This window comes from Telmatherina bonti, assembly GCF_933228915.1.
Source record: "Telmatherina bonti genome assembly, chromosome: 1".
Lineage (NCBI taxonomy): Eukaryota > Metazoa > Chordata > Actinopteri > Atheriniformes > Telmatherinidae > Telmatherina > Telmatherina bonti.
The window spans coordinates 20152187-20165808 of NC_136619.1; the positions used below are offsets into that span (position 1 = coordinate 20152187).

The 13622-nt window shown below is 42.0% G+C and overlaps 1 protein-coding gene across 2 annotated transcripts; it reads right to left on the reverse strand.

Moving 5' to 3' along the window:
- Positions 1–3: 3 nt before the first annotated feature.
- Positions 4–13548, reverse strand: kctd3 (potassium channel tetramerization domain containing 3). Of its 2 annotated transcripts, XM_079239369.1 has the most exons (19): positions 13207–13548; positions 12742–12795; positions 11798–11843; positions 11350–11423; positions 11174–11232; positions 10041–10121; positions 9838–9966; positions 9287–9377; positions 8801–8991; positions 8522–8637; positions 8280–8367; positions 7794–7910; positions 7429–7599; positions 7133–7288; positions 6900–6996; positions 6618–6811; positions 6348–6486; positions 6148–6270; positions 4–5643 (listed from the first exon to the last, which is right to left on the reverse strand). In XM_079239369.1, exons 1-19 carry the CDS (start codon positions 13275–13277, stop codon positions 5076–5078), a joined length of 2565 nt encoding a protein of 854 aa, XP_079095495.1. In that variant the 5' UTR covers positions 13278–13548; the 3' UTR covers positions 4–5075. The 2 variants fall into 2 exon arrangements, with proteins under 2 accessions (XP_079095495.1, XP_079095494.1); XM_079239368.1 differs by lacking the exons at positions 9287–9377; positions 11350–11423; positions 11798–11843; positions 12742–12795; positions 13207–13548 and adding an exon at positions 9428–9498 and having other exon boundaries at positions 11174–11233.
- Positions 13549–13622: the final 74 nt, after the last annotated feature.

Sequence of the window (13622 nt, forward strand, 5' to 3'; positions counted from 1 at the left end):
GTGTAGATGTATTGAGACAACAAAAAGTCAGATATGTAGCCACATGGTCCATCATGATGTTATAATGCACTTTGTCATCAATATTCATTTAAATACGTAGGAACATGCTGATGAAATCCAAATATTTTGCAGATATATCTGTATGACTTGCATTTGCATGTGTGTTCACATGTAAAAAACATGAGATGGGAGGTGCTTTGATGCTGCGTACAAATGACAGTTTTAATACAATGTTTAATCCAACAAGCAAAGCTGCTGATTCTGAACGTCTTGCTCACAGCAACTCACATTTATGAAGCCGAACTGTCAATTCAGGAATTCTCTTTTCTGCTGAGTTTGTACAACAGATGTGCCAGCAGCTGTACAGAGTCTTAGTTACCACACACACACGCACACACACAGCAGCATAAACACACACAGTGCCGGTGTCTCCATCAAAACTATGCAGCCGTAATTTAGTTTTGCTCCTACGTCCCTTAAGGGGACATCGAGGCAAGTTTGAAATTAACAAACTGGCAGTAACAACTGTGCCCTCGCTCAAGGACGCCAATCTGACAAGGGCACTTCTAAGCATTCGCAGCCACATTCACAGCTATTGTCAGCCACGGAGGGGGGTGGTGGCGGGGCTGTGAAAAGAGAGCTTGTGGAGTGATTGTAAGGGACAGTATGGCCCTGAGCTACACACACAGAGGGTTTTATTAAACTCATAAATCACAATGACGACAGACGCCGTCTCAGAGAGGAGACTGTCTGAGCGGGAAGGTTAGTGAAATGAAAGTGCAGGGAGACACAAACACACATTAACACACCTTTGTGATGCTCAAAACAAAGATGGTGCACTTCAGCGAGACGCCCAAACAAACCACAAGCTAAAAACTCAGCTGCAAGCCTTCACCTTGTTTCCCTGCTTTCTAGGCCCCTCTTTAAACACCCCCAAAACATCATGAAAACATAACACAGTTTGTTTAAGTTCATTTTGTTAAAGTCGTCTTCTGTGCTCACACAAACATCATGTAACACTGAAGATTTGTACAGTTAGATATTTTTTCACACATATTATATTATGCATATAAACTGCACTGTGTATTTACAAAAAGGGAAATAGTGTAAATAGCTTACAGGAAAAAAACAACATTTCAGTAAAAGATGTTTTGGACTGTGAGAGGTTGTAGTGAAAGCAGCTGAACACAAGTTTAAATCTGAACAGTATCTGAGCAGTAAAAACTGCTGTAAATACAATCCCAATTGTAAAAAACATTGAGACGCTGCGTAAAATTTAAATAAGAACAAGGTGCAATGATTTGCAAATCGCATAATCCCATGTTTTATTCCCCAATAGAGCATAAGATATAAGCTTATAGCTCATAAACTATAAGTTATGCTCTATTGCATAGGCATTGTTAATGGCAGCAACACATCCTGTAAAGGTTTAAACCAGAGCAACGAAATGCTGGAAAAATAACTGAAACACAAACAACTGAAAGTGCATTAAACAGGTAATTAGGTTCACTGGCAACAGGTCAGTAACATGGCTGGGTTTAAAGGGAACACCGCCTATCAGACACAAAGATAGGCAGAAGTTCACCGGTCTGCAAACTGCAAAAAAAAATTATAAAAAAGTTTCAGCAAAAATATTAAAGAAAAAAAGTTTTAAAGATCCCACTATTTTCAATGTATAATATCATCACAAGATTCAGAGAATCAGGAGGAATCTCTGTGCGCATGGGACAAAGTTGAAAGTCATAACTGGATGCTCAGGATTTTTTGGTCCTCGGGCATTAAAACCAGGCATGATTCTCTGCTGGCGATCGCTACGCGGGCCGAGAAACACATCCAGGGATCGCTGTCTGAGAACACCGTTCCCTGTGAAATCCATAAATTACAGGTTAAAGCTCTTTTATGCACTCTCTTCCAACTTTGCAGAGATGTGTTGCTGCCATCAAATTCAAAATGAGTTAATTCTTTCCATTAAATAGTAAAATGTCTTTGCTTCAACTCCTGATATGTTTATGTTTTATTATGAAAAGTATGGATTTCTGAGTGATTTGCACATCACTGCATCCTGTTTGTTTACATTTGACACAGCATCCCAAAGTTTTGGAATTGGGGTTGTAATTTTACGGCATACTGCAGTATTTCTTAAACGTGCATTCGAAAACAGTGGCATACAATAACTTTTAATTTAAAAAATATATATATAGACGCATTTTTTAAGTTCATTAACATCTGGCTGTAATATAATGTAAACATAGCCAGAGATGATTTGAGCGATGACATTTAGGATACACTGTGAACAAACAACTATGTACAAAACACACTATCCATTTCAACTTTCTTTTGAAAATAAACACTAGCATGTTAATGCAGTATTCGTCTTTATAGTGCAAGGCCAAAAGCATTTAGGTCCAATGCATGATTACATCAATACCAGCATTATATGAGCATTTAGTTGTGTATAAACACACCAACACAGAAATCAGTGCATCCATATTAGGATTTTGTTTTGAATGTGTATGTCTACTATCTGTACAGTTAGTGTATCAAAATGTACATCTCTGTACAAGCAGCGACCACATGGTGGGTTATATTTGTTTACAGAAATAAGCAAATTAAAGATGTTATGCAGCTGCTACACTTGGCAAAATCTGATCTACGATTTCAGGTTACTAGTTTTAAGTACCAGATAAAAATGAACAAGCCAGTATAAACTGCTGCATACTACGCACTCATCTCATGGTGGTAGGAGTGAAAGTAAAGTTGATTCAGCTCACAAAACAAAGAACACATTACAGTAAAACTTCCAAAGTTCTGGTAAGTAATTCCAATCTTAATCTGTGCTGAGATTATCTACAACTTCAACAGATAGTGTCGTCTGAAATGCCACCAAGGATAAAATCTAACATAGCTTGTTGTAAATCTGTTAAAAACCCGACCCCAGCCAAGGCCAGAAAGCGCAGGTCTGTTAGATGCCTCCACTCCTTCTACACCAGCCTTTGGTCACAATACTGAACGTATCAATACAAGCACACAGTTAAATAAGGCACTGCAACAGTCATCCAACACGACAACATGCTAAAACCTTTTCCAACGCTGATAAAGTGATGTAGTGTAAGTGTAGGTCCTCATAGAGTTAAGCATGAGATTTCATTGAAAAGTTGAAAATAAAAAAATAAATAATGTGATTTTGCACAGGCACCACTGAGGGGAACGAGAGGTTAAATTTAACCAGGACTACAATCATTTTCTTCTTCTCAGTAAAGGACTAAATCAGCCTGAATGAACTCATGTCTCTCTATTCACACAAGGACAACATCCAATTGCAGAAATGGTGAACTGACTGCCATATTTATCTGTTCTGTGTCATAAAATACACATATTTTCTTTTTCTACATCTTCAGAGGTCTAAGGAAGCTTTCAAATTTATTGAGGATTTGAGTGCATCACTTATAAATACTGTCAGCTTAAGTTTTTCTTTTGTTTTTGGGGTTTTTTTTTCCAGAAATTATGAGAGCACGCATCTTCATTGGTCGCATCCTTCATGTGTAAACCAGAGTCCAATTTTCTCCACTGTTGCATAATACTGAGCTGTTGATCAAATAAGCCCAAATGTTTTATTACATGCCCAACCTGCTGAAATGACTTTACTGTCTGCTCTCTGCTTGCTTTTTCTTTCAACGATAATAAATGCTGCTAATCCAGCTGTAGTAAACAGCCTTGGACTTACAATACTTGCCAGGAGTCCGGCTAAAGTCAAGGGTTTTGGATTACTTTATGTAGAAAGTGCACTTCTTTTTCACAAACTCTGTTTTTTAATGCGGTCTGATTATTCAGAATGGACATTCTGTACGGAGGTAGTCCTTAAAGTATTATGGGGAAAGTCTGGCTGGCCAACAAATCTGTTCCTATATGTCACGTTTTACCACTTTTTTTCCTATTTAATGTGATCTATAATGACATCAAATGTTTCCAGGGTAAAAAAAAACAAAAAAAACAGCTTCTGGCATGTCACCAACTAAAACAATTGATGAAATATCGTTGAAAATTTAGCATTTTTAAACACTAATATTATAAAACTTAATCAAAAAAGTTTAAACATGAGCTTCTTTAAATGTTTTATAGTTTGCGCAAAGTGGTTCCTAAAACCTTTACATCAGTCTAATCAATAACAAGGTACAACTGTTGATTCCATTTAAAGCAGAGTTTCTCAAATCCAGTCCTCAGCCCCCCCCTGCCCTGCATGTTTTAGACACGTTCCTCCTCAATAATCTGAGTCAGATTATTGATCTTCCTCATCAAGTTCTTTGCAGCCCGTCAACGAGCCCTGTATTACATTCAGATGTGTTTAGTAGGGTTGCCTATAGAACATGCAGGGCAGGGCATCCTGAGGACCGGAATTGAGAAACACTGATTTAATAGATGTGTTGTTTTCTCAAAAACTAAAAAGGCTTTTTTCCTAGTGAACATTTTTACGTGAAGCAGAAACGCAAGCTCAGGAACTTTAACAAAAGCAGCTTCTCACTTCTTCATTTGGACATGCTGGCTTGCTGTAGCACAACACCTGCAGACCTTCGCTCTGTGAGTAGAACGCAGCCATCATTATTACACCTAATTTACTATTTCAGGTCACCGTGTCTGCCCTGAAAATGTCTCCTACCAGTGCAATGTTACTAAATGTACTGAACCAAATCTGAAGCGATGAAGTGGCGACACCACACCTCTGTGTACCTGATGAGGATACTACTGGTTACCGTGTATTCCCCGGGAAGTCTAAGGAGCAACATCAACATGGGAAAAGTCCATTTTTTCATCCCTTATTCAGAGCTGAGTGAACAAACTACTATTAGACTTAAAGTGCAAACATCACCACCCATCTGCTGAGATCAGAACTCTGTAAACACGGCAGCGCTCCTGGATCATGGATCAAAAACCCCAGATAACACTCTAATGAAAGACTGAAGACGAGGAGGAAGTGGCTTCGCTTGCAGGGAACTTCTCCTGCTCTCGTACTCAGCCCTCGTCTTCAGTGTGCAGAGAGAAGATTATTCCACACATGTGGGTCAGAAGAGAAGCAGCTCTCAGAGGTTGCTGTCCTGACTGGACGGTTCAGGCGCCAGCTTCCTGTGGCGTGGAGAGGTGGAGGCAGCGAGTTTGGTTGGGGAGGGCGAGGCGTTTGCAGACGAGTCGCTGCCTCCGCCTTCAGATCCAGAGGGGACGGAGGAGAGGTGTGGAACCGGAGGAGCCTTCTTCCTCCCCAGAAAGCCTCCTTCTAGTACTCCCCTCTTCCTCACCCCTCCATCTGCCTTCCCCCCTTCTCCCCCTGATCCAACACCATCTAGTTCCTCTGGCTGAGGATGTACCTTTCGCCTAACATCCCCTCCTGGAACCGGGCTGTCTGGAGGTTGCCTTGGAGACTCTTGAACACTTTCTGCTTTTGTCCCTGAGCCGCCTCCGACTGTGATGTTAGAGCTCACGCTGCTGGTCCGGGAAGCCCAGAGCTCCATGACTGAAGCTCTCCTCTCGCCGTCCTCAGAGCTGAGGTCACAAAGCGAACAGCGGGCATCAGGGGTCTGGTGGGGGCCGTGGTTGGATGTCTGACCTGGGTTGTCCAGGATGCCCCGGCTCAGGCTGAAGTTCTGGAAGTCTCTGAGGAAACACACACTGGGGTCAGTTACAGGACATCTCAGCCTTTTGTCAGCTTACAAACATGATGAGATTATTATCAGGAAGTGACGCTACAGTTCCAGACCAGGTGGAAGTCGCTGCTGATGTACAGCAGACACACTGAGTAGCTTCCACCTCTCCCAGAGCTGTCTGCACCTGACAAACTCTGCACTGACTACACACACCGCACGTCAGTAATATGGAGCAGGTATATGAAAAGTTAGCGAGGCAGTGGGGCTTTCAGGGCAAAGAGCATCACAGGAGTGGTCAAGTCTCGACTCATTTATTAAACAAGACCTCTAAAGGCAGTGTTGGTTGAATTTTTGTCTTTAGCATTTAATTACAACCAGTACTGGTGGATGTTGGTTAAGAAACAAACTAAAATCTCAGAAATTCAGTTTTATTTCACAAAACTCTCCAGCAGTCGTGTCTCTATATGTTGTATGACACTGCAGCATCTGAACCATCTGGTAGGTGTCACTGTACCTGTAGCTGTGGAAGGACTCGGTTCGACGAGCACGAGCCAGCAGGGGACTTTCTCTGTAAGGTCGCACGGCTCCATACGTGGCCTGGCTCTCAGGAACTGGCTCCTGCACCTGTAACTGCAGACTGAGGTACAGAGAAATGTTAGGTAAGATTATATGTAATATTTAGGTACACGATGTGGTGAATGTGCCGTCTCCAACCTCGAGCAGGACTCTCTGAGGCGCGTATGGTGCAGGACAGACGGGGCGGGGCTTATGTTTGGCGTTGCACAGCGGGATGTGCTCAGGTCGCACTGGTCCAGTAACTGTAGAAGCTCCTCCTCTGTTGGCCCGCCCACATCTAGCAAACACAAGAGTAACCTCATAACACAGATACAGGATGTCTTTAAGACGAAACACCAAACTGGCTTCTGGCATCGCTTCAGATCATGTAATAACCGTTTCTCATGCGAGCCGTCGCTGCGTCCTCACCCTCTTTCTTCCTCTCCTCTCCTTTGTTCGCCGTGTCCATTGCAGTGGTCAAGTCCCACATTTGGATGCTGCCGTTGCCATGACCGGTGAACAGATAGCGTCGTGGTCGGGACCCCATTCGACTGGACCCTTCGCATTCCCGTACCATGAAGCAGGAGATGGTGGTTCCATCCACAGACTGCACCTCACAGATCCTGCAACGCAAACAAAATGTAAAAGTGATGCACGGAAATACAAAAATGTCCCAGAAGAGCTGAGAGAGGCGGGTGGAGGACGCTGCACCTTTTCCCAGTTGAAGACAGTCTCACAAACAGCTTGTTGGTGATCGGGATGACCTTCTGGATGAAAACCTGTTGATCATCTCTCTCTCCAAATGGACCTGAGAGCAGAAGGCACTAAAATCATCATCACCTTTTCCCATTCTTGTGTAAATCCCAAACGACAAGTCTTCATTTATATTAATCTGTACGTCATGGTTGTGCGTTTCCTTTGACCTTCCTTCCAAACCGTCGCACCTATATCATTCCCAGAGCAGTAGCTTCCATGGCTCTCCACCTCCTCCAGAGACAGAATCTTAAAGGAAGCCAGAGGGGTGGAACCAGGCTGGGTGGAGATCATCCCTCTGAAACGAGTCACCGTCCATGTCCGAACATGGTTGTTGTCCGCACACACTAGCATGAAGACCAAAAATAAAAAAACACAAAGGAAAATCAGCAAGATTGTCATAAAACAAAACGATCTGGAGTGATCCAAAGCTCTTCTGCATTAGCAGCCTGGAGTGTGTGAAAACACACTGCTAGGCGTTCCTCACCTGATACCAGGTGCCTCTCAGACAACATGATCTTTGTCACTGGGCTCCTGTGCACAGTGAATGTCTGAAAGAGCTGAGGGCCTGATCCCACCGTCTCTGGGTGTTGGACGATCACTCTCACCGCACCACTGCTAGTCCCATACGCTATCTCAATCCAGTTCCCACTCACACCTGAGAGCAGGAGCAAGGCAGACAAAAATTTACTTTAATAACAATAATAACATGAAAAACAACACAGGTGTAAATGCATCGTGTTACATTAGAAATGGTTTTATATCCTGAAAGCTGTAACAACCAGAGAAGGACGACAAGAAAATCTCTGATGGAATGAAATTTCTTCTCTTCAACTTTACTGGAGAGCTTACTGGTTTTAGGCGTGAGGTAGACGGAAAGCGCTGTGATGGCGTCATTCGAAGGGTCATGATAAAGCTCAGTCACCAACAGGTCGTTGTCCTTCATCCTCAGTGGGAACTTTTGCATATCTGAGAATAAGAGAATGGCTGAATGTTAATGTCAGTGTTCTCTGAAAGCATCTACACTAAATCCTTCAACCTCTTCCAGCTCAAGCTTTGATCTGGAAGCATTTTTATTCCTCCTGGCTGTTTGTGCTCATAAAATAAGTATGAACTCAAAGCAGAGGGGAGGAAAAAAAACACATATTTACACGGCAACCAGCTATTTTATGAAACAGAAGTGTTTAAATTAGAATTTTTTGTATAATTTTAGAAGCAATGAATATGGACAGATCAGGCGCACCATTTCCTTATTCTGTAACAGTTCACACATCCAACAACAGTGACAAACAGAAGACAGATTATGTTGTTCATACATGTGTGTGTGAGTGTGTGTACCTATGTAGTAGATGGAGCCATTATTGCAGCCCAGTAGCAGGAAGGATCCTGCTGTGTCACAACTGGTGATGGGAACCACGTCTTGAACCTGATGCACATTTAAATATCAAACAAAGAGGAGATTATTTCAATGTCTGCAGTTGTGTTGAAAACTTGCCTGCTGAGAGTTACCACCTCCATTCAGCTCGTTCTTATCTTCACTAAGTGCTCCATCTCTGTACGTAAAGCCCGATGTGTCCTACCTGCCAGTGCTGCGTGACCGCGTTCCACACGCCAACCTTTCCTGTGTGGCTTGTAGCAACCAGCTGGCTGCCGATGAAGAAGAGGTCATCAACAGGTACGCCAAGGCTGAACACACCTGAGTCAGAAAGCAAGCGAAGTTGGCATACAGTTCTTTCAGGAGGAGCCGAGCTGAGCTCCAGGACGTCAGAGTGGATATTAGATGGAAGAACTATGCAGGACTACATTCTGTACTCGCAGTCTGACCGGCCCCACTGTGACAGAGCTGTCCTGAAACCCACCTATCTCGCTACCGCTGCCCCCATCTTGAATACTCCAGAGGATGATTCTGCTTTCAGAGGCGGCAGCCACCATCTTGTCTTTGTCTCCGTGCGGACCGCCCACCACCTTGGCATTAAGTGCAATCCGCTCGATGGTCCAGTCGAGATAGGGTGAAGAAAACACCTGCTGCCATCCAGACGATTCCTTTATCCTGTGGTGAGAACACACACGTCGACTTTTTCTTCCCTGCTGATATAAACCTTCAGTTTGGGGCCAAATCTGAGTCACAAGTGTGTGTGTGTGTGTGTGTGTGTGTGTGTTTGCTCATTTTATTACAAAACAAAACTCATGGCTGCAGCTTTATATACACATCATACAGGTTCAGCAGTATTTAGTCAAAAACATGAGACACACACACACACACACACACAAGCGTCTTCACATCATGAATATTTCATGTCTTCCACTTCTTCATTATGATGACACAAGACATGTCACCACATTACCTGTAGCAGATGACGAAGTGTGCATAAGCTGCCACAATCCAGTTATGGTGTCCTGCTATAATCAACACTTTTCTTGGGTCGACTATGGGACCTGCATACACACACACACACACACACACACATAAAACACACACACGTTACTTTCGTCGGCTCATCCTCAGAGTGAGTTGCCCTTTTTCATCTTCTGATTCATCGCTTGCTTTTCTGAAAGCCTGAAAAACAGAAGAAAGGGGGCTGGACGTGTCTGGCGGGCACATATACGTACTCATACTGTTCATTATGGCTCACTACGCTCCGTTATCATCAGCAGGGATCAGGCAGATGTGAAACTAACCTACTTCAGTGCTCTTAGTGTGCTGGAAGGATGTCAGGTCACATTAGCTGCAGCGTGAACGCACTCTTACAGAGAAACACACGTAGCATTATCTTCTCTTACTGACATGGCACAGACATGAGCGGGAGCAAACGGTGATGGAACTACTACACTTGCAGGATACAGTTTGTGAGAAACGGTCAGAAGACGATTAGAAAACCCACCCTGGACTTCTTACCCAGTTTGTGAGTGTCGTCTGCACCAGAGAAGGAGGAGTGAGGAAGGGGACCGACACGGCTGAAGCCCTCTGCTCCACTCGGACCCGGTCGCTCATCAGAGAGAGGGCTTGACTTACGGGTGGGAATGGCTGTCAAAAAAAAAAAAAAGAGACTATTTTACAGTTTTATGTGAGTCTAACTAATCCCAGTCTTCCTCCTTTACCTGGGGGTGGCAGGTAACCATGAAACAGGACGCTACCACAGGATGAGCGGTCCAGCTCCTCACACAGCAGGAGGCGTCGAACTGTGCACAAACACACACAACTACAATTAGCACATCATGACCAGAACAAAGTTATTTATTACATTTTTGTCAAGAATCTTTTTATTTTCATTTAGAATTTATTATGTTAGCTTTCTACTGCATTCGCTACACTGAATCCGTCACTTTGTGAACAAACTACACATCTGATCACATCCTGGGTTTGAGTCAGTCCAGCAGGATCTCTCATGTCATTGCTTTGCAATGAATCATATGTTCATGCAGAAGGATTTTAACCCTTTGATGCATCGTCTCCACTACAGTGGACACCTATTTAAAGTGTCCACTTCAGTAGACATTAGGAGAGTCACCCAACACACTCCCACTCTCTGAAGAATAAACAAATATAAAATTTCATAAGTACACAAACATATAATTTACAGTTTTACCTCAGAGATGAACAGGACAAGAAAATACCAGCAAATTTTTTATAGAATAGCATGTATTATTTTATAAATATTTCAATAGAATAAATAAAATAAACAAAATAAAAAGTTGAATAATATTTTTTTTTAAAAAAGAAGAAAAGCACTTCTGGACATGTCTGTAGAAGTAAAATATTTTATGTTAAAAAATATGGAATTGTTCTTTTATTAATTCATGCATCAGAGGGTTAAGAAAGTGATATGTTTTTTTTTTTCTACTAACTTTCCTTTTCAAGTTTTCAGACAATGCAGGGAAGTTAGAAACTCTGAAATGTAAAATAACATGTGCATAGAACTAACAGAGTATCAGCTTTGATTTTGGTCAGATTATATCTGAAGCTCAAAAAATATCTGATATTATAGGAAAATAGTTCATTGCCAGCGACTTATGGGTATTGTTGTGGTTTAAACTGCAGAAAAAAGAAGTAAATACACTGCTTTTATACAGCACCTGCTGATGTTGTAGGTACTTTTCCTGACAAATCACCCAACAATAACATTATATACCCAGAACATACTTCTCTGTGGTGAAACGCTTCCTGCTTTATGACAATTGTGCTCTAAAGTTCCCCACAAGCCCCATTTCCTCCTTAAACTGTGTTCACCAACCTAAAGGAGTAATTCCGTAGAACTCTGCTTCATGTCGCAAGACGCTGATGTTTACGCCTCTGTGGAAAGAAGAGAAACACAGCATATACATTTAATACAACTCTCCTGCTTACAGACAGTTTCTTTCTAAAATAAACAGTCAGGTAAATGTTATGAAGCCAGCCTTGACTTCTTACCGCAGGTCCAGTTCTTTGGTTCGAAGAAAATTGAGAATTGGTGCAAAAGCTGTCGGGTCTCGGTCAATAAATATCTGAAAGTGAGAACTTTGTTACTGTCGGAGAAGAAAAATTACTGATGAGGATAAAAAAAAATCATGCTGTGTGTGCTTTTTGGACTGGTGTTGTTAGCTGACTAATTCTACATTAACACAATTTTAATAATAGTTAATAACACTACTGCTAGACTATGTGCAGGTTTATGCAAACTAATCGTTGTAGAACAGCAAAAAGGTGAAAGAAATCAAGATATCTCATACCTGCTGTAACTCCAGATTAATCTTTTGTACAGAAACGTTTATCTTATAGTTGCAGTAAGAAAATGTATATCATGCCCTGTTTGTTTTCTTCTTTTGTTATGTGACATCACTACCCCAGTTTTACAAGAAGAAGCAACTAAGACACTCACAGCTCCAGTTTCATCCCGAAGAGTGGATATCCGTCCACTCAGTAAACTGGAAGACAAACACACACAGTTCTGGGGTTAACCAAAGCAGTACCAGCAATTTCACCACTACCTGGATTTTATTTCTACATCAATGAACACTCTGCAAACCTGACGCTTAAGATCAGATTATTACCCCCAACAACATGTGTTGTCACAATTCACTGCAGTTGTTCTCATTTGAGATTTATGTCTTTAAAAATGTCTCTGCTAAGGCCAGCTGGGGGCAGAGAGACTGACAGACAGGCAGGAAGGCAGACAGGTGTGCTGGCGGACAGTCTGACAGGCATGAACACCACGCAGTCAGCTGCCGAGACTAAGCTCGGCTGTGGTATCTGACCAGCCCCAGTCAGCTGTCTCAGAGTTATAATCACATTCAAATGACTCCACTGGAATATAAGATGGAAGCACACTTGTAGAGGTTCTCTTTTTTGGGTTACTTATTTATTAAACTGTAATAAATTTATTGAACTGTAATAAATAAGTAACTTTAGTCTTCCCGGTATTCACAGTGAATGTTATGTGAAAATATAAGATCTTGCTCAGTTAACTTATAAAGCATAAATTCTGATATTTATTCCAGTAAAGCACCTGATTCTCCAGTCTTCTTCTGGTAATACAGTTAATGTAATCACAATCACTCTGTGTAACAAGAATGAGCAACACAAAACAGATGAGAGAAATGTCACATCCCAAATGATGAAAATATGTATTTTGAACCATAGGATAGACTTTTAAAAAACAAACAAACAAAAAAACAAGTCTGACTCCTACAAGGCTGAAAACTGTAAAACTAGAAGCTACACATTCAGATCAGGTGAGCATCCTGGTAGATGTTTCTGTCAAGAAACTACATTTCACGTGTATCATGTACATCAGAAAACTACAAATGCTGACATTTGACCCACCTTGAGAAGAAGGAGTCTGGGATCCACATTAGAGTCTGTCGGGAGGTGCTGAACCTACGGAGGGGGGGAAAAACCCAATAGCTTGATAATAACAGACTCTTATTTGTCAAATGCAGGATCGTAGCATTAACTTGTGACTAGATCATTTCGTTCATTAAGAAGCTCAGCACTGGTGATCAAAACACTACCATGAGTTATAAAAATAAGATAACTGATCGTCTTTTGGAGACATAGTACAGTGTGTACGATTTGAATTATTAAATTATTTTTATGTGTAACAGGAGGAGTAAAGATGAACTACGTGACCTTGTGTAGCGTGTCTTGTTCAATTACACCCACGTTTGTTTAGTCATGTAGATATTATCATTACAAGCAAGTACCCAAAGCTCAAACATCTTCAAGAAAAAAAAAAGCAATACAAGAAAAGAAAAACATCTTCCAAAGTGTCCCGTTTCCGACTCTTACCTCGTCCCACCGACATTTAACTGGATGATCTCTCCCATCCCGGGCGATGCATTGTTACCATTTGAGGCCATGACGTCTGTACCAAATCATAGAGTTTATACAGGGGAAAAGACGCTGTTCTGACTGTTTCTGTAACGAAGGCTAGCTTGCTAGCGCTCCTCAGCTGATGCCCGGACTCTCCAGCCTCACAGACTCTCCCTCGTCCCTCCTTCCATTACAATCCGCTACACACAACCGACGTGGACTGCGCCCGCATCGTAAAGCCTCCACATGGTGGGTTAATAATCTGTTTTTATTCTTTATTTTAAAATATCCATACAACAATTCCTTTATTTTGCAGTGAACTTGATTGCATCACTGCCTTACATGTCACTCGTTGGGTATCAGTTTGCGCAGAATTTTAGCAACGTGAAACA

Excerpts from the sequence above, each read along its gene's own strand:
- kctd3 (XM_079239369.1), bottom strand. The coding sequence starts at position 13,277 with ATGGCCTCAAATGGTAACAATGCATCGCCCGGGATGGGAGAGATCATC. Across the intron at positions 8,368-8,521 it reads CGGTCACGCAGCACTGGCAG|GTTCAAGACGTGGTTCCCAT; the intron begins GTAGGACACATC and ends AATGTGCATCAG. Across the intron at positions 5,644-6,147 it reads GAGTCCTTCCACAGCTACAG|AGACTTCCAGAACTTCAGCC; the intron begins GTACAGTGACAC and ends GTGTTTCCTCAG.